We start from the raw sequence: 26,630 nt of genomic DNA, 5'->3' as shown, positions 1-26,630 counted from the left end.
TAGGCTTTTATGGGCTCTGGGAGAGCAGATCCAAGCTGGATGTATTGTGGTGATGGCATCTATGTGTGGCTAATTTATCCTGCTGTCCATGGAGAACCCTTGTTACAGATAAGTATCTTTCGGAAAATCAACAGATCAGTTTTCTCTGAAAATCTATATTCTGTGCCATGGAAATCACTGCTTGACTATAAAAAGATCTGGATGGGGTGTTGAAAAAGATTTGGTTGTAGCATATTATTTCCTGAACACTAAAGAAATGGACGCTGGCCTTTTGTTAACCAAACTACCCATTAAACAATACAAAGTATAATTTTGTGTCTTGCTGTCATTTTCTTGCTGTGTGTAGGCAGTGTTTACACTGCGTTGCAACCCTGGAATTAACACAGGAAACAAGGCGGCTCTGGGAATATGATCAGTAATTGAGACAGCATACTGATAAATTAATCAGGCATTACATTATCATATAGCTAAAGTGAATTATTTACCTGTAATGGTCATTCACTAACAGCAGCTCAGTGGAGTCACTATTATTTAATAAACAGCATATATTTGCAAGAAAGAAAAGCAAAAATCCAGCATGAAGGAAAGGACTGGGTCCTGCCTCTTAAGTGCTTAATGTTTCATTTTTTTTTTTCAAAGAAGTACCAGCTTCAGTAGTCTTATATAAAGTGGACATCATTGACAAGAGGTACATCACAATCATTAAAGACAAACTGTTCCTATTTAAGAAACAAATGTAAAAACATGAGACTACTGAAAACTAAGTTAGAAACCAACAGAAAGTAGCTGTATCATGAGAAATATTGCTTACCTGGAACTAGTGTTCTCTGCACAAAGGATAAGTCAGGATGTTGTTACCAATCCTATCAAGGTTAAAATAAAGCCCTAGCTGTAGTTATTAAGCTGTTACCTCTTCAGAACACATGGGAAGGACTGATATGATTAAAATGAGGAAAGCTACCTTTACAGTTGGGAACTTTAACAAGACCAAGTCTGTTGAAAAATATGGGGGTTCCATTAGATGAGTAAAGATCATGCAGCAAGCCTTTCATAAAAATGGGAGACTAGGGGATGAGTAGAGACAGGTTTTCCTGACTCCTGGTCATACTACTAAGCTGACAGTGCAAAGAGACAAATTGAATCGACTTTGTTCTCAGCCTCAAGCCTGATAACTTGAAGCAAAACGCCCAACAAATATTGCACTGAACAAGAGAAGGAAGGTTCTCTGCAGACAAGCAAGACGCATGCAGCCACAGAAGTGGTGATGCATGAAGCTTTCCGCACTAGTGGAATCTCTCCTGCTCCTCAGTCCTTTATCCGCCAAGCCTGAAAGATGGATTTCTTCAGCTCCCTCTTCTCTGCCAGAGAATGCAGATCACAAGCAGCAGAAAAAGCCCACTCCCAAAAGCTGTTTTCCAGAACCTGAAAGTACAGAAATGGACTATATATCTTTCGTTAGCTGCCCATAGGCTCTCACCGCCTCAGTGAGAATGATGCCAGCTGCCACAAAAGGTAGGAATCCAATGAACACTCAGAACCTCAATGCTAAAGATGCTACAGCCCCTAAGGAGGCTCACCTTAGCTGGGACAACAGCAGATCTCACGCCTCCTCAGGATAGACCTGAACTCATACCTTGGGGATGGAGGTTCCAGACCAGATCATGGCCAGACTACAGTGTCATCCCAGGATCTTGGCTCCTCTCTGAGCACTGTGACCAAGATTCTTTCCACCTCTATAGACACTAGAACCTCACATGTTGGCAACTTCAGTCCCTCAGATAAACAAGGGAAGAGACAGTGTGTTTTCTAGCCCTAAAACAGCCATGACTGGACATTCCATCACCCTCTATAGGCCTTCTACTGTACACCATGACCTCCCAGACGTAGCTTATACACTTCTAAGGTCAAATTAGAGCAGTTAAAATTACACCTGTAGAAGTCCCTGCTTAGAAGGTTTTTATGACTATGTAACTGTTCTTCTGAAACTGCCATGATACGATTCAGTAGACCTCCCCTTCAGTGGGAAGTTTTTTTTGGTGAGGACCCGGAGAACAGTATTAATCATTACCTCAGGTAGGCTGGCCACAAGAGAAAATCTTCCCCACTCCTGCGACCAATCTGGATGGATATCTCCCATGAGTTTAAGAAGCAGTTGCCTGTCCAAGCTCCCTTGGTGGTGGCTTAATACAGAGAAACCCTCCTCTAGTAATATCAGGAACTTCGGGTTACCTTAATTAAAAAGAAGCTAACAATGCAATCCTACCATGAGAAGTTCATATTTCTATTTCCAAAGCTCTGTGAAACATTATGTAGTTTCTGATCAGGATGCAGATTAGAACAAAGAACAAAAGCAGGCAGGTGTTGGGAGAAGAAGCTGGCGGGTGGGGGAAGGATCTCAGACTCCTCTGAGATATCCCTCCACAGGGTAAAAACCTTGAGGGGAGAGAGAGAACGTGTGTGTGTGCGCTTTTTAGTTAATAAGTACCCCCCTGATTAACTAAGACTCGATCCTTTGATTGGTTCAGGAGCTGAATTTCTACTTGTCTAGAAGCTGCATAGTCTGCTCACCTCCATCTGCTGGAGACAGAGAAATACTGAAGACCTATGGCAGCGCAGTGCCCTTATGGGGCAGAGCTCACAATTTGTATTCTCTCTCTACCTGCTGCTTGACAGACACAACTCACAGATTGTGGCCTGGCCACTAAGGGAAATGTACATTTTAAAATGAGCAACTGCACATTCCATAACAAAGAACATATTCCTTTTTGAAGCTGCTTTTAACTCCTAACCCTTACTTTATCATCCTCACTTTAATATTCCCTTATCTCGTTTGTCCTGTTTGTCTGTCCTAATTAGATTGTAAGCTCTGTCGAGCAGGGACTGTCTCTTCATGTTCAAGTGTACAGCGCTGCGTACGTCTAAAGAGGGAAAGCACTGAGATTTCCTTTTTGAAAATATGTGAAAAGTCTGTTCTTGTGCTCAAAATACCCAAAATGAAATGTTCAAAATATGAACGTCAAAAAAGCAGGCACCATTTTCACACAGAATCTGTTCCTCGCCAGCAGCCCTCGGCATCATCTGGCATTCCAAAGAGGCGATTATGGGAATCTTTTTAAAACTCCCATGGTACTACCACAGGAACAATGACCACAATTTATTCCACAGTAATGGGGATAATTTGGCCAGCTACCCCCACCCCTAGCCTCAGTGGGCCTTCCCCAGGCCTACCTTAATGCACCCTGGTGGTCTAATGGCCTCTTTGGGGACAGGAAAGAACCCCCCTTTTTTCTGTCTGCTGCTGCCACTCTTCCCAGTGCCATCACTTCTTCAAAATGTATGGCTGTGGGTGTAAAAATATTGTTTAAATTATGACAAATTTGCAGAAATTGCAAATTTTGTGTGCTTAATTTTGAATTTTTTTTGTGCATAATTCCACCAGGAGCAATACTTGTACAGAAATGAAAGAATTAAAGTAGGAGTTATACCCGTGTCCCTTTGTCCACTTACTTGCTGCTCTATGAGGAATGGTGATAATTGCCTGAAGGTGGGAAGGGGTCAGTAACCACTGGAAGATGGGAGGGGTCATGTCTTCATCCCTCCAGTGGTCAGCTGCTCAATCAGGGCACCTTTTGGTACCCTGCACATGATAAATAAAAACATCCTTTCTTGCCTCAGTTTCTTCCAGTTTCATTCTCGCTGAAAGATGTCCTAATTTTAGGACCATCCTAGTCCCACCCAAAACATGCATTCAACACACCCCCTTGCTATCTGGATGAACTACAGTGTAAAATGTCCAATTTTTGCCTTTTGAAAATCACAATTTGGATGTTTTTGGAAGATGGGCTATTTTTTGGACATTTTGAGAAATCCATCTGTTTCAAAAATGAGCACCTAAGTATGGGAGGGGAAACTGGGATGCTGTGTTCCCATTACTTAGTCGTTACCTGCAGTTACAAGAAGGGAACCAAAACTCTCAAATAAACCAGTAGTTTAGGAATATATATGCACAAATGCTCTCTCATTCCCGCAAGCTGTACACGGCTTATGAGGCCGCCACAAGTCTGATGGTTTCAACAGCACTCTCTCTCTCTCTCTCTCTATATATATATATATGTACAGAGATATAGAGGTTTATATGCATTGCTCATGTTTGTTCTATTCTTACTGTACACCGCCTTGAGTGAATTCCTTCAAAAAGGCAGTAAATAAATCCTAATAAATAAATATGTGTATGTATGTATCTCTACCCAGGTACACCACCATTTTGAAGGCTACTGAGGGATCTATCACTGATATAAATGCTATAGTTTTTAGGTAGCTCAAAGGCTTCCCCTCCCGCTGAATAAGCAACAGCTAAAATAAGTTGAGTCATTTGGATTTCTGGACAGTACACCAAGTAAAACCTTTCTAATGGAAACCAGCATTTTCAGTATCCACGTGGTCCAGCAAGACATCACACGCAATCCACTTGGCCCAGGAAATTAATAAACCATTCCTTTATTAAACAGAGCTTGCAAGTGGTAAATATTACAAAGGTTTTTTTTTTAATCCTTTCTCCAAAAAGTAGCTTATTTATTTTTTCATCAGTTGCTGCATAATCAGTCAGCAGTTTTAAACAGCTTTTTTTTTCTTTCCCAGATTTTCAACACAATGCTAAACAAAAGAAAAACCAAATCAAAACAAACAAACCAGAAAACAAACAAACAAAAAAAAAACAAACCCCTTGAAATTGTGCAAAAGCCCTGGGTTTTGTTGCATGCAAAATAACTCTCTCTTGTCCCTGAATGGGAAGAGATGTCCCCTTTGCTGTCAGACCATGTGAGACAATCCCCACAAAGCAGCACCCGGGGCATCAGCAATGGACAGGAGAAGTGCATCATTCAGGTGAGGACTTGGAGGAACAGGCTGAGCAAGCAAGTGAACACTTAGATCAGTGCATGATGGCTCCCTTCACATGCCTGAGAGTGCAGGGATGTACAACTAAGTGCAACCACAAAGCTAATCCCTGCCTCTGTGAGCTGTGAAGAGACAGTGCTACGGTGATGAGGAAGCACTAGGCAGCTATTGATGGCATCAATCTCAGCAGCAGAGCAGAGAAAATGGAAATGAGAAAGTTTGCTAAAGTAACCAAGCACCTTTCTGGGATATTTATGTGCTTTTCCTTCTCTGTAAAGGGGATTCATTTTAGTTTAACTGTAATACTTGAGTTGTAAAGCAATATTAACCTTATCACTGCCAGGGATGTTCTGAAACATCTGGCCAAATGAACTATTGGAGGTAAGGGTGGGGTAAAACAAAAAAAGCATATTCTCCGTTCTGTACCTATGAAAATGATTTCCTTAGCATAATAAGAGCTCCTATGGGTATAACGTACAGCTGGACAGTTGCCATTTACACAGCATCTTTCCCAAACTTGAAAAGCGCTGAACAGACTTGTAAGATCTCAGTCAAAGTTGTGAAAAGCCATGTTTTTGTCTAGTGTAAGGAATGGGTTTAAGACAAGCAGCCTTGTAGCTGTACTTTCTCAAAGTACAGTAAGGCAGCATTTCAGATTAAATGTCCTTCTCTGCATAATTCCTCCTCAACAGGAAGCTACAAGCACTCTAACTACAACCTGGAGTTCAAAGGGGGCTAAGGATTAAAGAAACAAAATGCATCAGCAAACGTGATGAAGCTTGATTCCTAAGAGCACCTTATTCAATGATTTCCCTCAGGGGTCAGAGAGACACAGCTGTTCAAAATCTGTACAAGAACAGAAATTTGGCCGTATAACTTGAGCATTTGCGAAAGACAGGTGTCTCAGTGATGTGTCTTTCCCCTACAGCATGTGTAACTGGGGCACAGTTTAGGTAAGAGAGATATGGGTAAATGAATTGCTTTAGAGGAAAGAGAATTGTCACCCACCCAGAAGGAGATTTCTTAATTTCACCAAGTAATATAGATCAGCGGTTCTAAAACTTACTGCCACTTAGATCTATGTATGCTATCAGGAAAGAGCTTCAGTCAGTGTTTCTGCAGGAACAGAAAATGCTTTCCAGGTTGCTCCATGACTCTCTCAAACCTCTCTGCCTTATTCTCTGCTAACAGGCACATGAACAATGAAGAACCCTAGTAACTGAAGATGAACAAGTCTTTGTTCTCACATAAACTTGCTGCCCAGTCTTCTCTGAAACACAGAAATTAGGTCTTACCTGGAAAATGTTTTTCCATTAATCCATCCCACTATTCCAGAACCTGTGAGATAGTTGTGTCCATCAACCAGCAGGTGGAGATACAGAACAGAAAACTGCGCTGAAACATCTCTCTCTTAGCAACCAGTCCAGCTCTTCAGTGTTTATGTAGACAAGCAGTAAAATGAAACTCAGAATAATACACAAATAACAACCATGCAAGGTGAGTGTTGTTATCTGACCAGACATCTCAGAAACCTTAGGTGGGCCTCTGGAATAGAGGGGAGGACTAATGGAAAGAAAATTATCAGGTAAGATCTAGTTTTTCCATCGATTACATAGCTTCCCACTATTCCAGAACCCACTGAATGTTCAAAATCCCTAGAGTGGGTGGGATCCAGACGTCGCCACCCTGAGGGCCAAAGCCCCCAAACTAGCTTCTGAGCACGCCGCAACATCCACCCTGTAGTGCTTGGTGTTGACTACGTCACCACCTTGCAAATAATTTGTTGGAGACAATAAGGTAGTCTTCATCCAAGATGTCACTGTATACCTCGTAGAATAAGCCCACAAAACCTGAGGAGCCTGCTTCCTCGCAAACAAATAAACTGACATGATAGTCTCCTTCAGCCATCTAGCAGTTGTGGGCTTGGAAGCCATGAGATCAAGCATTTGTTTACCAAAAAGCATAGTCTGAACTCCAGATATCCAATGAGGACTCCACAAACATGGGAGAAGCTTCAAGGAAGAATACTGAGCCTCTTCATCCTCTCTGCAAAAGCATGGAAGCTCTACAGATTGGCTGATGCTGATACTACTTTTGGAAGGAAGAAAAGAAGGAACCATGCGCTGGGAGACCTCTGCCTCCATAAAGCAAAGAAAGGGATCCTGACAAGTGAGAGCCTGAATCTCTGAAACCCTAAATGCCAACACAACAGCCACCATGACTATTTTGTCTTTAGCGTAAGATCTTTCAAGGAGGCCTTTCAGAGTGGCTCAAAAGGAGGCATCTGAAGAGCCTGAAGGACTAAATTAAGGTTCCATTCTGGACACGGCATATGAAAGGGAGGCCGCAAGTGGCCCACTCCCAGCACAAATCAAACAATATCCGGGTGAGCTGTAAGAGACATCTTCTGTTGTTGGCCCCTGAAACAAGCCATAACCTGAACTTGCAGTGAACCCAACACCAATCCTTTCTGAACAGCTGCCTGGAGAAATGATAAGATGTGCGCAATCTGAGCACAGAAAGGAGAAAGTCTGTCTCAGAACATCAGCCCTTGAATGTCTTCCTTACCATCGAATATGCCATGGATTAGAGCATTTCCGAGCCTGAAGCAAGGTAGCAATGATCGAATCAGAATAACCTTTTCATCTCAACCAAGTCCTTGAAATGGTCAAGCCGTAAGACCAAAAGGGGCACGGATCCTGAGTAGTGTAGAATAAGTGGGAGTGAATTGATTATTTTTACACTTTCAAAAAGTACGAAGACGAGGGGACACTCAATAAGTTACGTGGAAAAACTTTCAAAACAAATCGGAGGAAATATTTTTTTTTCACTCAACAAATATTTAAGCTCTGGAACTCTTTGCTGGAAGATGTAGTAAGAAAGGTTAATGTATCTGGGTTTAAAAAAGGTTTGCATAAGTTCCTGGAGGAAAAGTATACAGTCTGCTATTGAAACAGACATAGGGATTGGTAGCATGGAATGTTAATACTATTTGGGTTTCTGCCATGTGGCCTGTATTGACCTCTATTGGAAACAGGATATGGGACTAGATGGACCATTGGTCTGACACTGTATGGCTATTCTTATTCTTATGAGCAGCGGACCCTACTTCAGTAGGCTGTGTACATGTGGAAGATGGAGAGGACCTCCTTCCAGCAGTCAAATCAGGTCAACATATGACGTCCTCTGAGACCAATCAGGGCTACAAGAATTATTTGACCCCGGTGCAATGTGATCTTTTTCAACATGGGCCAAGGAGTAAGACACACAGCAAATGTGTCTCTGTCCAGGGCTGCAGTTGGGCATCAATCCCCATTGAGCCCAATTCTTTCCAACAACTCAAGAACTTGGGCACGTTGGTATTCCTTTTTGTCACCATCAAGTCCAGAAGTGAAGAGCCCAATCGGTCCACTATCAGCTGAAAACTCTGGCTGGATAGTTTCCATTTTCTCAAGTCCAAGGACAGCCTGAAGAGAAAATCTGCCTCCACATTCAAGGACCCAGCGATGTAAATTGCCAACAAGTAAAGAAGATTTTTCTCCACTCAACTCATGATGGAGGCTGCCTCCACTGCCATCGGACAGCTGCTGGTCCTGCCTTGCTTGTAAATATAAGCCACCACTGTTGTATTATTGGAGATAATTGGACTGGGGCCCTCACCAGAAAGGGAGCAAAGTCACATAAGGAATTCTGCACTGCCCTGAGACTCCTGTTCCATCCAGGTGCCCCCAACCCGACTTGCTGGCATCCATTATCACCACCTCCTACTTATTATCAGAAAGGGAGCTCCAACGGTCAAATTCCTGGGCGACAACCACCACTGCACACTCTGTCTAGCAACCAGCGTCCAAGGAAGATGAAGGTCATACTTCTGTGACACCAGAGACTAGTGGCTGAGAAGAGATTCCTGTAATGGCTGCTTGAGCCCTTGCCCATGGGACCACTTCCATCACTGACCCTAGAACTTGGATGTAGTCCCAGATTCTGGACCTGCCTTGACTGAGGAGAAAACATCTGTTGAACCAGCTTCGACCTCCTGCGCTCTGTGAGGAAGATCCTCTCCATGCTGTATCGAATAGAATGCCCAGATACTCCAGTATCTGAGATGGAGTTAGACTGCTCTTCTTGAAATTGATCACCCAATCCAATGACTGAAGAAGATGGACAACTGTGTCTGTCACCGGCACACTGTTCAAATAGAACAACACAAATAAGCCAGTCATTGAGATATAGGTGAACTCTGATTCCCTGGCACCAAAGGAAGGCCACCGCCACCACCACCATAACGTTAGTAAACATTCTTGGAGCCATGGCTAGACCGAACGGCAAAGCCTTGAACTGGAAGTGACAACCTAGTACCACAAAACGTAGAAACTTCTGATGTGGCAGCCATATGGGGGTATATGTAAGTATCCCTCCTTGAGATTGAGGGTGGTGAGAAATTCTCCCACTTGAAATGAGCCTATGATTGCTCCCAGCATCTCCATGCAAAAGCAGAACACTCCGAGGCAGCGGTTTAGACCTTTGAGATCTAAGACCGGATGAAAGGTGCCTTCCTTCTTTGGGACAATGAAGTAGATGGAGTATCTGCCTTGTCCCTGTTCAGCCTGGGGAACTGGAACAATGGCCCAGAGTGCCAGCAAGGAACCTATGGTGGCATGAACTTCGTCCACTTGGTTCCCCATATGACAAGGAGACTGCAAGAAGAGAGCAGTGACTGGGGGGGGGGGGGGGGGGGGGACTCCAACTTCCAACCTTTTGTAAGAATATCCAGACCTCAATGGTCTGACATGATTTTGGCTCATTCCTCCCAAAATTTCATTAGATGTCCTCCAATTGGAAGAAAAGCAGAGTGGACCACCCTCGTGTCATTGTGAAGCTCTGGAGGCACTGGGCACTCTAGCTGAGAGGAGTACTTACTATCCGCACAAAAGGAAGATTGGTGTGTCTAAAAGCGGAACTTCTGAACATATAGCCGACGATCAGGCTGGTACTATCTGCTGTCTCGAGATCGAAAGCCCCTGAAGATGGACAACCAGAGGCTTTCCAGCAACTGCTGTGGCTTAGTTTCCCCCAGGTCTTTCACCAAGTTACTGAGATCGTCTCCAAATAGCCACTTGCACCAAAAGTGCAATTTAACTAGACGTGACTTTGACACTGCATCCACTGCCTAGAGTTCCCAACGTGCTATGACAGCCAAAGACATACTGAAGGTCGTAACAACTAATATGTCATAAATAGCATCTGCCAAGTAGGCCAACCCCGCTTCCAACTGGGCGTTATGGCGCCCATCTTGTATTGCAGACTGCTGATGACTCTTCAGGCAAGCTCTTGCCACAAATACGTTGAACACTGTCGCATGAAAGCCCAGAGAGGCCACTTCGAAGGCTTGTTTCAGCAAATCTTTTAGCTGCCTATCCTTTAGGTCTTTTAGGGCAATGCCCCCTTCCACAAGCAAGGTGATTTAGTTACCATGGTAACCAGGGAGTCCCTCCTGGGAAGCTGAAAAGTGTGTCCATCCACCTGCTGGAGACAGAAAATACTGAGGAGCTGGACTGGATGCCAAGAGAAAGACGTCTCACCTGCTGATTGATGGACACAACTATTCCACAGGATCTGGAATAGTGGGAAGCTACGTAATGGAATGCTGACTTACAGAGAATAATTCAATGAACAAGAGGACTGGGGGTTTGTGGGAGAATTTTGAGGGTCATTTTATCTGATTTTGAAAAATACGTGTGAAAAGATTCACAATTATGTTAGGACAATTCTTATCTGCTTCAACAGAGTACAATTCAGTGCTCATGCCAAGATCTGTTCTCTTTTCCCTGCAAAATGAGCATCACTATACCTACATGTTTTGAAAAAAAAAAACAGGATAAGATTGTGTTTCTTTCCCATAGCTATCTGTGAGCTAAAAGAACTAGACTCCAATCCCTACATGGGACTGTAAGCATGTGTGGTCTTCAAAGAAGCTGCTGGCTGGTATAAAGCCCATTACCCCGTATATGTTCTCTGATGCCATATCAGCTACATTACATTAGAGCAAAGGACTTAACAAGCCAGTTCATACTGATAGCTGGAGGTTACAAACTGATCAGGTGTAAGGGGCAGTGTGGAAGTGAAGGTGGCTTTCATATATCACCACTAGGAGCCTCCTGACCACAGCAAAAAGTGATTTGTTCTATTTTTGAAGATTTCCCCTTCCTCCTCCTTCCCACCCTGCAGAGCATCCATTTGCACGCTTATGGAAATACACAAAAGGTCACAACACAAAATGACGAAACAGCTTTAACAAGTCATTTCACTGCCTAGGCTTTTTGCTTTCTACACAATGTACAGTTTTTTTCTGTATTTTAATGCATTGAGAAATAGCTTATATACATGAATAACTCCTTGTTATGACAGTTTGGCAGCAATACCAGATGCTAAATAAGAAGAGGGTGGCATTACAGAAAAACATCTTTCCAGGAACAAAAACACAAGAAGCTCGTTTTTTTTTTGTTTTTTTTTTTTTACATAGCACTTTCTAGCCACTTAAGTTTAAAAAAAAAATGCAAGGGAAAAAGTCCATTTCCATACTGAAGAAGGGGTTTGCACTGTAAAGGTGTGAAAGTTCTGCAATTGCTCCCTCTATCTCTTAAGCACATGCTCTGTACACTTCTTGTCCCCAAGTCTGTAAACAGCATACTCCATGAAGAGGGGGGGGGGAGCGATGAACCGCCCCCCTCCCACACACACACACAATTTGATCCACTTTGGAGATCCTGTATCTCTCTACCCCATGTATTTGCTTAGTAGATGGATGTTTGGAGCTTTAAAATCAGCAGTAATGGAGGTGGAACTAGATTCCTCCAGAAAATAATTCTGCACAACTGGAGCCTGTGAAGCAAATGTGGGACTGCACCATCCAGCAGAAAACCTAGCACAGCTTCAGGAAACTGTGATATAACTGGGTCTCTGTTACCTGCTGTGAGCACTGCTTCCTCACCCATTACAGGTCTGCAGAGAAAAGACAACAGAGCTGTCAAGGGGGCCTGATCTTTGAGGGGGAGATTTTAAGGCACACGCCCCAGCCTCGCCCACTTCACCCCCTAGCTCTACCCTAACATCAAAATTCCATTGCAGCGGTGCCAACAAGCCACCTGCCTTAAAACATCTCCTGTTGCCGCGGACCAGTCCTGCGATAAGATCTGTGAGATTTTGCAGCTCTTATCACAAGACTAGTCCTACAGCAGAATCAGATGATGTTTTATTAACGCATCTCCTGCCGCTGATAGCGAGGGAGGCTGCTGAACAGGAATTTTTTGCTCCCCAGCGAGAATTCAGGAGATGACCTGCAAAATTCTCCCGCTAAATGCAGGAGACTTAGCAGGTCTGCAACAAAAGAATTTGATTATCTAGGGGCAAGCTTGCACTGCCATATGCAACGGGCCAGTTGTTTTGCATGTTCCTCACATCTTGACAGACTATGCAGGAAAGCAGAAATTTAAAACATGGTGCGAGAAAAGGAAGCATTTTCCTTCATACCCAGGGACGGCACAGAAAGATTATGGTAAACATGTGCTGCTCTACTCACTCAGCAGTACATGACACTTTTTGGGGAGGAGAAAGACCCACAAAGGCTGCTGCATGCTATCAACGCATCTTCTCAGTATACTGAACAAGCCCTTCAGAGTAATGACAGTCACTGATACTGAGAGTGCTGGCTACATGCAGATGTCAGCATGGTCATTCTAGTAATGCTATGGTTAAAACCCATAATATCCATTCAAATATTTAAAAGAACACAATAAATATTAACCGTAAGTGCTTTAAAGGGTCTGAGTCTGCTGACAATGAAATTCCTTCAATGGGGTCCTGCCTCACTTATGACAAGTCATTTTTTTCTGTATTATCTTGCAAAATACTAATCTAAAGGATTCTACTTGTTTCGGGCTTACAGCAACTCACTCCCAGGTCAGCACCCCCTGCAGTCAGGGACAAATTCCAGCCTCCAAAATACCAAGGAAGATGTGAAAACTAGTGGAAGGGGAAGGGCTACTGTGTTTCTAGAGCCAGAGGGCAATACATTTCATCAGGATGATGGGCCAGCCAGCACGACATCTGTACAGTCAAATGCAAGTCAAGGCAAGAAGGAATACCATAACTTCTATGGTGTCAAGCTTGCAACATATGGGACACTGCTGTCACTCAGGTCTCCAACACAATGAGACCTTTAGATATTTCTGAATTTTAAGCGTACCAAACCCTTGCCTGCCCAGTGGATCACTAGCTACCGCAAAAGGAGGGGTAGAAGCAGTGAAAGGAGTGTACTGCCTAATCACATCCAAGCTGAAAGGACTGAACACTGCAACTTTTACAATATGATGGGTGTGGGTCTCATCTGCTACCACTCAGCTGCAGCCCCAATGCCTGGTCAACAGGAGTCTAAAGAGGTACAGACTGCAGGATAACGTATATCAAGTTCAGTGCACGAGAAAAACAAACTGAACTACCTGCATTTACTTCCCAGTTTCTAGCTCATAGTGAAAATCGGCGTTCTTCCTATTCACCACCTCAATATGAGCAGCAGGTTTCATGTGGTCAAGTATTACTTAGAAGACTTGAGCTGATCTGGTACAGCCTGGGTACCCGGTCATGGTGGGGGGGTGAGTAGTTATGTGCTGCAACCTGAAGGACCTCCTGGCACAGACCAGTGGCATGCTTCCTATGTGTACTCTGTCCAAGGGAGGATCAAAGAATGAGTGCAAATAGAGGAATGTTTCAGAATCTAGATAACCAAACCCAACAACTTGTTTTCAGAATGTCTGAAAATAGATTTTACTCTCTCCTTTTTTTTTTTTTTAAATATAGGAGGCTGCCACAAAATGAATTCCAAAATCCCTGGCCCATGTGCTATGATGTAGCTTAGACACAGCTCCCAATGTGTCAGAGCATCTGGAACAAAATGCCCCTTGTAACACCGATTTGCTGCTTTCTTGCTTGGTCACCCAAACTGGAAAGGTGGGGGAGAAAGACATAAATATCAAAGTGAGAAAGCCTGCAGCACCTTGGAGCTCCAGCAGCTGAGGTGACAGATCTTAAAGATCATGAGGTGGACAACTGCTCGTCTCGGTCATCTCATACTAATGAGCTGCAAAAAGCAGAACAAGAAAAATAAATTCTCAAAGTGCTCATCCATCCCAAGCACTCTGCCCTATCAGCCGTCTTCCCTGAACTGCTCAGGATTCCTTCTTATGGCCCACTTGCAAGCTACACCAGTCCATTTGCTAGGAACGGGACAAGCGCAAATTTCTGACAGTACCTCTAAACCCACTCCCAGTACTGCTCACAGCCCAAGAGCCTTCTAGGGGCACCAATGGCATTGACACTGGAAAACCCATCAGAGAGACCTCTGAAGAAAAAAAAAAGTGCAACTCTTAATTGGAAAAAAGAATTCTAAGCATTGACATTTAAAAAAACAGTTGAGCAGGAGAAAAGCAGCATAAAGCAAGTCTCATATATAGTGCTGTGTAAATGACTCTGACCTCAGCCGCTGCAGCCACCTCTCCTTTCTAGAAGACAAACTGGGGGATGGAGGACAGGTGACGGCGCTGAAATGAATTTCCTTATACAGTAGGCACCAGTACAGGCACTGCATGCGAGGGAGGGGGGAAGGGAGGGGGAGGGAGGCATGTGCACAGGCGTTATTTCTGTCCACTGATGGACTGCGATATAGACCGGGATGGGATCATGTCTAATAGGTATTCCCTCTGCCGATCCGCCAAGCTGGATGCTTTGTGACCTCCAATGCCAGCATTAAGGTATGCAATGTTGACACCTGAACAGAAGAAACAAGATGCGTGTGAATGCTTTATGTGCTCCGCTTTCCCTCTTGGGTACATTATGCTGCATGCGCTTACAAGAACACTCATCTGCATTGTCAAACATTAGAGACTGAGGAAAGCGGAAGCATCAGCCCATGAGCACTGACTTTGACATTGCTCAATATCACTTGGGCTCATTTTTCTGTAGGTAAGAATGTTGGGGAAAACACTGAGAACGTGTAACAGCATGAACTAGGGCTCAATGGGCATTCTATAATCTCTGACAAGAAGGAACAATTCAAACGTTACTCAGGGGGTAGACAGCCCGTGTCTTCTATGGGAGACAGGACTTGAAAAAAAAAAAGGTACTCGTTGCAGCTCACTTGCTAAACTTAACTTTCTTCAGGCTTTGCAGCTTCACAGCCACCAGTATATTAAGATTCTTACCTGGCATTCCCAGAAGACTGCCCGCTACAGATAGCTGAGGGGCCTGGGCAAAGTTGGAGAGCAACGAACGGGCATTGGGAATCCCACGCTGTATGGTAGCCTGGGGTTGTGGAGCCTGTATAATACAGAGTCAAATACTGACATGCCAAAAGTGTTCAGTATCTCACCTCCATTCTAAATACGTGATTGGCCCCCCAAAACACATAAGCGGTCCATTGAGTCAAACACACCACAAAGGCTCTAGACACATCCCTTGCTCAGATACACAGACATCTCCCACCCACACAACACAAGCTTTCTTCCTTCTGGTTTTCAGTTTAGTAATTATAGCACATAAGTTGTTTTGCTTAGTGTGATGACCACATACCTATAATGTATGTTCTCCACATTAGATAATAATGGCTCTCTTCAGCAAACAGACTTCTAAAGCTTGTTTGGTAAATTAAAAAAAAAGTAAAAATAAAACTGTCTTTCCTCTTGTTGGTATTGCAGCGTGTGAAAGTCCATAGGTTACTTCTTGTTGTGAGGCCTTGCTGCAGGCAAGAGCTTTAACAGGTATGGTTAAAAAAAAACTTCCAGGTATATCAAAGGAACTTTCAAGGTCTCAATCCAAGTTAGATATTTAGAAATTGCTTTGCTTTCTTTTTTTTTTTATCAGGCAGACAGTAACAAACAAGCTTTAGAACAGTGTATTCACTACAGAACAGTCACCGGGTCTAATAGCTCTTTCCCTGCTATGTACAAGGAATGCCTTACACTGTACCAGCTACATGTGAACATCCTGCATTCAAACAGCTCATCTTCATTACCACATGCACTCCATGTAAGCATCCCACATGGTAGCAACACACCATACTTGAATATCCTGAGCTCATGCAAACTCGTCACTCAATTTATACAAGTATTTTCTCCTGAAGCATCCTCACCTGTCGGAGCGTGTGCTGTTTACTGACACTAGAGATGACTGGAGCCGCAGTGGGAGATATGGCAGCCTGCTGCTGTAACCGCTGCTCAATTTCCTACAAGAGAGTGCGAGTTTATATATAAGAAGATCATAAGAATTACCATATCCATTCATTCTACACCTGGACTAGCTTGCTGCACCATCCTGTAACTTAGACCAGTTCCTCATATCTTATCTAACTGTACAAATGATGTCTTCAGTTTAGTCACCCATTCATATATCCCAACTGACTTAGTAAGATAGTTTCACTATATTGTAGAACAGAATTAGCATCATATTTATGTTATTTGAATGTTCTAATGTGTGATTATGTGTTTCACTGGTTTTATGCAGCCATTGTATTGTAAACTAGTAAAAAAGGCCCGTTTCTGACACAAATGAAACGGGCGCGAGAAAGCTTTTCCTCGGAGTGTGTTTGTTTGAGAGTGTGTGAGAGTGACTGTGTGAGAGAGAGAGAGAGAATGTGCAAGTGTGTGTGTGACACAGAGAGTAAGACTGGGTGTGAGTGTGTCTGTGAGAGAGAGAGAGTGTGTGATTCTCCTCTCTCCCCTGCCCCCCCTCCAGCCACCCAGCGATTCTCCTCTCTCCCCTGCCCCCCCCCCTCCAGCCACCCACTGATTCTCCTCGCTCCCCTGATTACCTCCGACGAAGCAGCCGCGTTATTGAAAGCCCTGCCCGTCTCTAGCCTTCCCTTCAAGTTCGTTCCCTCAGAGTCCCACCCTTGCGGAAAGAGGAAATGATGTCAGAAGGCGGGACTCTGAAGAAACAAACTCGAAGGGAAAGCTGGAGACTGGCAGGGCTTTCAATGACGTGGCTGCTTTGACGGAGGTAATCAGGGGAGCGAGGAGAATCACTGGAGGGGGGGCAGGGATTCTCATCGCTGGGTGGCTCAGGAGAGTCCTGTGACGGCCGGGACTCAGCTGCTGCTGTTCGGGACGGAGTAACGTTTGTTTGCGGGTTGCTATGCAGCCTTCCCTTCCCTCCGAGGGCGGGGCAGTGAGAGAGAGTGCGATTGCACGTGGTTGGTCCCTTTTCCTTCTGACGTTGCGTTTGTTTCCCCTCCACCTACCCTCCTCTCTTCCTTCCCATTCACATTAATTGATTTGATTTGCTTACTTTATTTATTTTTTGTCTATTAGATTGTAAGCTATTTGAGCAGGGACTGTCTTTCTTCTATGTTTGTGCAGCGCTGCGTATGCCTTGTAGCGCTATAGAAATGCTAAATAGTAGTAGTAGTAGTTCCCTCGAGGGCGGGGCAGTGATCCGGAGTGCGATTACGAACCCCAGGAATACTACACGACTTCACTGCCACGGAGTCAGCTTCAGAATGTTGGAGGTGCGAATTATATTGTATCTATGTTATCTGACTATTTTTCTATGGTGTCTATTATAGTATCATGTGTATTGTATGACATTTATCATATTTCTGTTATATGACTGTTCTACAGTGCTGTTAAATGTGCATATTTCCAATACTGTATCCTTATCCTGTTTTCAATAGGGCAAGATGTGTCAGTGGGAACTTTTCCGGGGTGAACGCAGGCAGTGTGCAAAAATCAATGCCTACCACTTCCAGCAACATTTTCAAGTAAACACAAGTTTGAAGGTACTCTTGGGATAAAATCAAGCTGTGCAAGATCACCAACCATCATCTTACTGAAAATAAATCAGTCTGACTGCTGACCACCTTGCAACATATAATCTATGCAAGTACTCCACAATTTGATTACAAAGATGACCTTGGGTTTTCCTAAGATTGTAATCATGGGAGACTTTAATCTATATATTGAAACCCCAGATACCGCCACAGCTGTTCTTCTTGGACACAAGGACAGCACTAGGTGACCAATTCTCTAACCCATGAAAAGGGTTACATACTAGACCTGTTTTTTTGCAGGAGGGTTAACATTCCTGAACACTGGGATGCAGTGTTGAGAAAATACCTCTATGATGGACAGACCACTTTCTAATCAGGAGTAGCCTTAGTGGTTAGTGCAGTGGCCTGAGAACCAGGGGAACCAATTTCGATTCCCACTGTAGCTCCTTCTGACTCTGTATATAATATGTAAACTGCTTTGACTGTAACCACAGAAAGGTAGTATATCAAATCCATCCTCCTTCCCTTCTAAGCGACCACCTGAAGCAGTTGGCTCCTTCCAGAGTTTGGAAGGAAATCAGAGAAAAACATCTGACTGCTGAGAATTTCCTAAGGTCCTTAGACTATATCCCATGTTCATGAAAAGATAACTGCACTGTCAAAGCAGGTTGATATTTGAAACAGTTAGCTAGGCCCTAGAGAATAGAGCCGCACTTACAAAACGCTCACCTTGGTTCTCTCTAGAAATGTGGACCCTTAAGCACCAAGGATGGAAACGGGAGAGAAGATGGCATAAATCTTGCCTGGATGAGAACAGCTTAAACTTTAACAAACACATGACAAAGCCTTAATAGCTGTTGATTCAACCCCTACAGCAGAATCAGCCTTCCCAGTCAATACTGTACCGCAATGATTTTGCTACATACTTTCCCAACAAAATTAAAACGCCTCACTGATACCCTTCAGGCAGTTTTAGTTTAGTTCATTAGGCTTTATATACCACTCTTAAGTATTACCGGCACAGCAATCTACAAAATCAGAAATTACATCCATAAATATGGCAGCAAAGAGAAAAAAAGAAAACCACATTGTGAAGGCAGTCTCACCCAGTTAACCAGAAGTGCACAATCTTACCCTATCCTTACACAGACATATGGGACTGGCAACCTGAAACACCTTGACAAAATCCCAAGAGGCCTTTGACCGACCACAAGCTCCCTCAACCCCCTCTAATCAAGGATAGTGCAGCAAGCAACAGGGGCCTCATAAAACAGGCCACACAAATCGTAAGCGCTTCCTTTCTAAAAGGCAATTACAAACAACATTAAAATGGGCCCTGTGCTAAAAAAGAACAGATTTCGACTAGGACAAGCTCAAAAGATACAGCCCAGTAACCACATTCAGTTCAACAACGGCTAGATCTGAGTCAATCTGGATTAGATCCAGCTATGGAACGGAGACCGGCCTTGTATCTATGTTAGATAATCTTCACAGAAAGCACAACAGGAGATTTGCCTTGAAGTTAGAACTGCAGAATTTTTCTGCAGCTTCTGACACTTTGGACTACAATATCATGCTAGCTCAACTTGTAGAAAAAGGTATCAGTGGCACAGTACTTGCCTGGTTCAAACAGAACAATACGCAGTATTCGGCCACACCTCATTGCCACCTTGCCCACTGACCTGTGGGGTACCACAAGGATCCATATTGTTGACCATTTTAATATCTACTTCAAGCCATTAGCCGAGATGTTTCAAATCAATGGACACTCAGATTTACATTTACGTGGATAATGTGCTAGTCATAGCCATTGAGCCAGACTTACCAAACGCCCTGAGTAAACTGACTGCCCGTCTTACAGCAATCCAAGAATGGGTTAAAAATAACAAATTTCATCTGAACCCAAGGAAAACAGAAGTGGTCACATACCCGACATCAAAATCCCCTTTTAGGAGCCATGAACGCCCCCTTAAATCATAGCTCAGAAACACTGGAGTGCAGCTGATCTCCCAAAGTCATACAAAGGGCTTGAATCAGCTCCAACTGATTTAGAATTCCACAGCACAACCAACTGAATGTAGTAAGTGACATGATCACATCACAACTTTTCAGAAAAACGCCACTGGCTACCAGTACAATACTGGGCTAAAATTAAAACTCTTATGTCTGAACTTCAAGGCCCTTAAAGGGAATGGGTCAGAGTACTTGAAGAACAGGATCTCCCTTTATGCACCTCAAAGATGGCTAAGATCTTCCCAAGGTCATGGCTCATGGGTTTGATATAAAGCTTTTCTGCAAGTACAACCAAAGTTGTTTACATATATTATATGCAGGTACTTTTTCTGTCCCTAGTAGGCTCCTTCATCCTTGTCACCTGTGCCTCCATCGCTGCTGCCATAGTACCGAAATTACGTTAACTAATATGCTCAGTGAAACTCGGTGCTTGTAGTTTCCACTGATCTTGACTCCATCCTTTGATTCAGTTGATCACAACCTTTTATTGGCTCACCTGAGTGACATGGGCATCTGAGACACTGTTAGGAAGTGGCTGCATTCCTGTCTCTCAGGATTGTTCCTTCTCGGTTTCATTTAATGCTTCCCAATCACAGGAATTTCCCCTTTTATACGGTGTTCTACAAGGTTCAGATACTGAGGGAGCTCAGAGAGGTTCTGGCGGGTCCTCTTAAAGATTTAATAAATCCTTGGAGACAGGAGAGGTTCCAAGGGTTTGGAGGAGAGCGGATGTGGTCCCTCTTCACAAAAGTGCTGACAGAGAAGAAGCTGGAACTAGAGGCCATTAAGCCTCACTTTGGTTATTAACTTAGATTTCAGCAAAGCCTTTGACACGGTTCCTCATAGGAGGCTCTTGAATCAACCTGACAGGCTGAAGTTAAGACCCAAATGGTGAAATTGGATTAGGAACTGGTTGACAGAAAGACACCAGAAGGTGGTGGTTAATGGAATTCACTCAGAGGAAGGTAAAAGTGAGTAGTAAAGTATCTCAAGGATCGGTACTGGCACCGATTCTGCTCAATATGTTTGTGAGTGACATTGCCGAAGGGTTAGAAGATAAGGTTTGCTTTTTTGAGGATGATACCAAGATTTGTAACAGTGTAGACACCCCGGGGGGAGTGGAAAACATGAAAAAAAGATCTGCAGAAGTTAGAAAAATGGTCTAAAGTTTGGCAATTAAAATTCAATGCAAAGAAGTGCAGAGTGATGCACTAGGAGTAGAAATCCAAGGGAGCTGTATGTGCTAGGAGGTGAGAGGCTGATATGCACAAATAGGGAAAGGAACCTTGGTGTGACAGAATCTGAGGATCTGAAGGGGACGAATCAGTGTGACAAGGTGGTGGCCGTAGCCAGAAGGATGCTAGGCTGTACTAGAAAGAGGTGTAACCAGCAGAAGGAGGTGTTGATGCCTCTGTACAAGTTGTTGGTGAGGCCCCTCGGAGTACTGTATTCAGTTTTGGAGGCCGTAACTTGCTAAGGATGTAAAAAGACTTGAAGCAGTCCAGAAGAAGATGATAAAAATGATACAGGGCTTGTGCTAAAAGACGTATGAGACCTAAATATGTATAGCCTAGAGGAGAGGTGGGACAGGGAAGATGTGATACAGATGTTTAAATAGTTGAAAGATATTAATACAGAAACAAATATTTTCCAGAGAAGGGAAAACGGTAAAACTAGAGGACATGAATTGAGGTTGTGGGTGGTAATGTCAGGAAATTCGTTTTCATGGAGAGCATGGTTGATGCCTGGAATGCCATCCTGAGGGAAGCGGTGGAGAAAAAAAAACTGTGATGGGATTCAAAAAGGTGTGGGGCTATACATGTTAAGTGGTGCTGGACAGACTTGTACGGTCTGACACCCATATTTGGCAATCCAGTTTAGGATGAACTGGAGGGCTTCAACAAATTCCAGTAATTTGGAATGAGAGGACAGTACCGGGCAGACTTTTACGGTCTGTGTCCCGCAACTGACAAGACGGATTTGGATAGGCTGGAGTGGGCTTCAATGGAAACTTCGGTAGTTGGAAATTAAGGACAAGGCTGAGTGGACTTCAATGGTCTATGTCCCAAAAATGCCAAAAATATCACATTCATTGCTGGTTTAATCATGACTTGATCAATGAGTGTGACAGTTGGGCAGACTGGATGGCTCACTCACATCTTTATCTGCTGTCTTTTACTATGTTACATCAGTTCCTATTCAATTTGTTCTTGTTCCCCTTGACCCTTCTTATTTAGTCTTTTGGCATTCATTGGCATTTTTATGCACATGATATTCAATTACTAGCCTCTTTGAACCCCAACTCCCCAGATTTGATCAATGTTAATTGCTATTTATCAGCGACGGCCAACTGGCTACAAACCATCTTAAGGTAAACCCTACTACATCTAAAGCTATCTGGGCACTTCCAGATATGATCATATTGCTACACTGTTCATCTGTTATCATTGGTTATGCATAGACTTCTGTATTCAGTTCAAGATCCTTGTCCTGACCCATAAGGCACTATGTACGGGTACACCTCTCTATCTTATGTCACTAATCATTCCTTATGCCCCTCCTCAACTGCTATACTCACTATCAGACAGACAGTCATCTCCACATATCATTCATTTATGAGCCAGACTTGATTCTACAAGACATTCAACCCTTTACTTTGTTGCCCCAACCTTATAGAATGCTTTCTACTACTACTACTTATCATTTCTATAGTGCTACTAGATGTAAGCAGTGCTGTACACGTGACCATGAAGATACGGTCCCTGTTCAACAGAGCTTACAATCTAATCAGGACAGACAAACAAGACAAATAAGGGATAAGGGAATTACTTAAGGCGGGAATGATAAAACAGACATGGGTACTGAACAAGTGAATAGGGGTTAGGAGTTAAAAGCAGCTTCAAAAAGGTGGGCTTTTAGCCTAGATTTGAAGATGGCCAGAGATGGAGCTTGACATATTGACTCAGGAAGTCTATTCCAGGCTTATGGTGCAGCAAGATAAAAAGAACGGAGTTGGCCCTTTGGAAGACTTTCTCCCTAAATTCCAAAAAAGACCTGAAAACTCACCTATTTATGGAAGCCTTCGGCATGTCATTAGGGACTTAGCTCACACCAGAGGGCAGTGACTGCCTTTACCATCAATTAGACAATCTTTTTTGTATCTTCAGCATCAGCTACCTCAATCATTTCTTCTCTCTTCTGCTCTCTTTCCAGTAATATAATGGCGTTCCTTTCACTAATTCCTTGGGTTGTTGTAATTTTGTAAACCGCCTTATTTTATTAGGAAAGGCGGTATATCAAATAAATGAAACAAAAAACCATAATTGCTCCCTATGTTGCTCCAAGTCCTGCTGAATCATACTTTACTCTTGGAAAGTTGTTTTAAAATCCTGGGAATTCTTTAGGATTCTTAGCTCTTTTCTGTCAAATCACATTTGTAGTGTCCTCATGTTTCACTGTCCTGTGAACGATGTCTTTATCCATTCTTGGACAAACCTGCATTAACTTCTTTGGGTTTTGCTCTACTCATCAGCTGACCAGATTACTGCAATTCCTTACATAAGTCTGTTGGGCTTACTGCTGCAGCTCATACAGAATACAACTGTGTTTCCCCTCTGCTCAGGAAGCTTACTGATGTCCCATCACCTATCATATTAAAGACCTTACCTTGGCCCTGGAGGCACTCCAGCCAGTTAGGTTTTCAGGATATCCACAATGAATTCTCTGCTACCTATTTGAGAACTGAAACTACATCTGTGTCCTGAAGAGCATAGGTACAAATCAAAGTAGGGTATACACAAAAAGTAGCACACATGAGTTTGTCTTGTTGGGCAGACTGGATGGACCGTGCAGGTCTTTTTCTGCCGTCATCTACTATGTTACTATGTATGTTACATCTGGGAAGTTTAAGAATGGTTTAGAAGCCTAGTTTGTTTGATATGGCCTTTGAAGATTAAACAAATTAGTGAGCACAGCAGCTCCAGTAGTTTTTCCTTTTCTTTAGTTTTTCCAGCCTTAGTGTGCTCTCTCCGGATAGTGTTTATTTTGTAAACCACACTGGATGAGGCCCTGAAAGGCAGTGCATCACATAACTAAACAAACATACACAAACATAATCTGGTTCAACTGTTTTCAAAATGAATTTTGGATGATCATTAATACTTTTCAGCATCTTGAAATGTCCAAATCTCAGTTCTATATAATAGCGTAGGAATCATGACTGGTAGAGAAACCAAGAGCTTTTCTTCAAATCAGATGTGATTAAGAACCCATTTCCTCATCCAGCTGAAGGCTGAAATTGCACATATAAATCAGAACTGGTTTTCTTTGATTCATCATTCTGTAATCAATGGCTTCTGAGGTAAGGGAAACACAATATTCTCAACAATGAACTGGAATAGCTGGAGGTGGGAGAAGCTCATTGATAACTTATTAATGCAAGACAGACTTTAGTCTTCCAAATGTTAAGTATCAGTCCGCCTCTTCTCATGTGTCTCAGCAAAGACATTAATTGTGTGAATGCCAATTGCAAAGAAGCACACACCACACCACCGTCAGTGTACTGGAGCTCTACTGCCTAAGTTGAGGTACATAAGTACATAAGTAATGCCATACTGGGAAAAGACCAAAGGTCCATCGAGCCCAGCATCCTGTCCACGACAGCAGCCAATCCAGGTCAAGGGCACCTGGCAAGCTTCCCAAACGTACAAACATTTTATACATGTTATTCCCGAAATTGTGGATTTTTCCCAAGTCCATTTAGTAGCGGTCTATCGACTTGTCCTTTAGGAAACCGTCCAACCCCTTTTTAAACTCTGCCAAGCCAACCGCCTTCACTACGTTTTCAGGCAACAAATTCCAGAGTTTAATTACGCGTTGGGTGAAGAAAAGTTTTCCTATTTGTTTAAAATTTACTACACTGTAGTTTCATCGCATACCCCCTAGTCCTAGTATTTTTGGAAAGCATGAACAGACGCTTCACATCCACCTGTTCCACTCCACTCATTATTTTATATACCTCTATCGTGTCTCCCCTCAGCCGTCTCTTCTCCAAGCTGAAAAGTCCTAGCCTCCTTAGTCTTTCTTCATAGGGAAGTCGTCCCATCCCTGCTATCATTTTAGTCGCCCTTCGCTGCACCTTTTCCAATTCTACTATATCTTTCTTGAGATGCGGCGACCAGAATTGAACACAATACTCAAGGTGTGGTCGCACCATGGAGCGATACAACGGCATTATAACATCCTCTCACCTGTTCTCCATACCTTTCCTAATAATACCCAACATTCTATTCGCTTTCCTAGCCGCAGCAGCACACTGAGCAGAAGGTTTCAGTGTATTATCAACGACGACACCCAGGTGATCTTGCTTCTGGAATGGAGTCAACTTACCATCCATTCAACAGTTTAACTCTACTATGAGCAGAAGCTCGTTGATAGTCAGAGGTAGTGTTGCAGAAAGGAGTCATGCAAAGAGTTTTAGGACAATAATACAGCTCTATCTTAATCCCGTATTAAGCTCTCCTATCGTTATGGAGCATGTAAAGAATTGTGGTGGATACCTAGACTGAGGCTATGATGGTCCTGGATGGGGATACCTGCCTGTTCTTGTTGCAAAGCTTTCACAAAAGCATTTTTCAGCCTGTTAGTGTGCTCTGCTTTCAGTGCTTTCTTCTGATTGGACATCATGCACTGCTCACACAAGATCTTCCCACTCTTCTCCTGCTTCCAGTGAGGGGTGAAATCTGTTTGGCACTGTGCACACACAAAAGGATCCATCCTTAGGGAGACACAGCCTTTCCCTAAAAAGAAAGAGAGAACATAATGTATTCACGCATGTGTGCAGGGTTGCTGTCAGATATGGCCTTCACATAAACAGAAGTTACACGATGGCATTTTATGGTCTTACCTTGACTGTCAATGACACTCTGTACCACTTCCTCTAACCCCACCATGTAGATAAACTCGCTGTTGGCTGCGCTAGGTAGAAAGTGGAGCAGTGGTGCAGGCGGTTTCGGGGGTGGGATCTCCAGAAGCGTCTTTTCCAGCTGTTTGCGCAGAGCTAGTTTAGCAGCTGCTTGGGAGCTTGCAGGATCAGTCATTGCACTGGGGCTGGGGAGTGGGGAGGACACCCTGTTTACAGCTCCAGCCTGGATGTGAGATGCAAGGTTCATGTACATGGCAGACGACGACGTACGCTGGCAGGGAACAGAGGGGCTGGACTGCTAGAAAGGGGTTAGAAAAAAGCAAACAGTTTTAAAATCACCACATGTATGAGCAACATGGGGAACAGAGCCAGCTCCAATCACAAAGGCAAGTAAACAATCCCAAAGACAGAACAAAACAAAAACGGATAAGGTGGTCAGAAAAGAAATGGGGGGGGGGGGGGGGGGGGGGTGGTCTGCAGACAACTGATAAATCAGGCCTACAAAAGTGGATAATGTTATTCAACAGCGCCAACACAGAACAGTTCTCTCAGAGCTAAGTGGTTTGTCTGAGCACATTCAGGAGGTCCTGAACAGCGAGTGTTTAGTCAACTGAAAGCTTATAAGTCAGCTCAAAGATGGTGGGAGTACATCTCCTCTCCAGAGAAAGCAAAGTTGCTATCTACAGACAGGAGAAAAATGTAGCCAGAGTAGGATGACAGAATGGCTGGTACACCAGAAGCTGAACAGATCCTCATACCACGGCTTCCTGGGTCAGTCAGTAGTCAATGAGAATGACCTACCCTTGACGACAAAGGATCTTGTGCCTATCAGCAGTCACAGGGGAAAGGCAAAGAAGAACCGATTTTGGCCACGGTAGAAGAAGGGCATCCAGACTCTCTTCAGCCGAAAAATCTGGGTACTTTGGTGTGTCAAATCGTCATGAGATCCAGGACCAAAGTCTCCTACTTCTGAGTTACTAT

At 43.5% G+C, this 26,630-nt stretch overlaps 1 protein-coding gene across 2 annotated transcripts in view; it reads right to left on the bottom strand.

Annotated features, from left to right (window-relative positions):
- Positions 1-13,749: 13,749 nt before the first annotated feature.
- GATAD2B (GATA zinc finger domain containing 2B) overlaps positions 13,750-26,630 on the bottom strand; it is a 72,141-nt gene continuing 59,260 nt past the window's right edge. For both annotated transcript variants that reach the window (XM_030187189.1, XM_030187188.1), the window contains 5 exons: positions 25,632-25,947; positions 25,325-25,524; positions 16,079-16,171; positions 15,153-15,267; positions 13,750-14,719 (listed from right to left, as the gene is read on the bottom strand). In XM_030187189.1, the coding sequence (XP_030043049.1) occupies positions 14,586-14,719; positions 15,153-15,267; positions 16,079-16,171; positions 25,325-25,524; positions 25,632-25,947 (858 nt within the window). In that variant the 3' untranslated portion in view covers positions 13,750-14,585. The remainder of the gene's footprint in view (positions 14,720-15,152; positions 15,268-16,078; positions 16,172-25,324; positions 25,525-25,631; positions 25,948-26,630) is intronic.

This window comes from Microcaecilia unicolor, chromosome 14 (assembly GCF_901765095.1).
Source record: "Microcaecilia unicolor chromosome 14, aMicUni1.1, whole genome shotgun sequence".
Taxonomy (NCBI): Eukaryota; Metazoa; Chordata; class Amphibia; order Gymnophiona; family Siphonopidae; genus Microcaecilia; species Microcaecilia unicolor.
The sequence above is the reverse complement of the archived record's forward strand: the minus strand, read 5'-3'. Positions and strand labels throughout refer to the sequence as shown.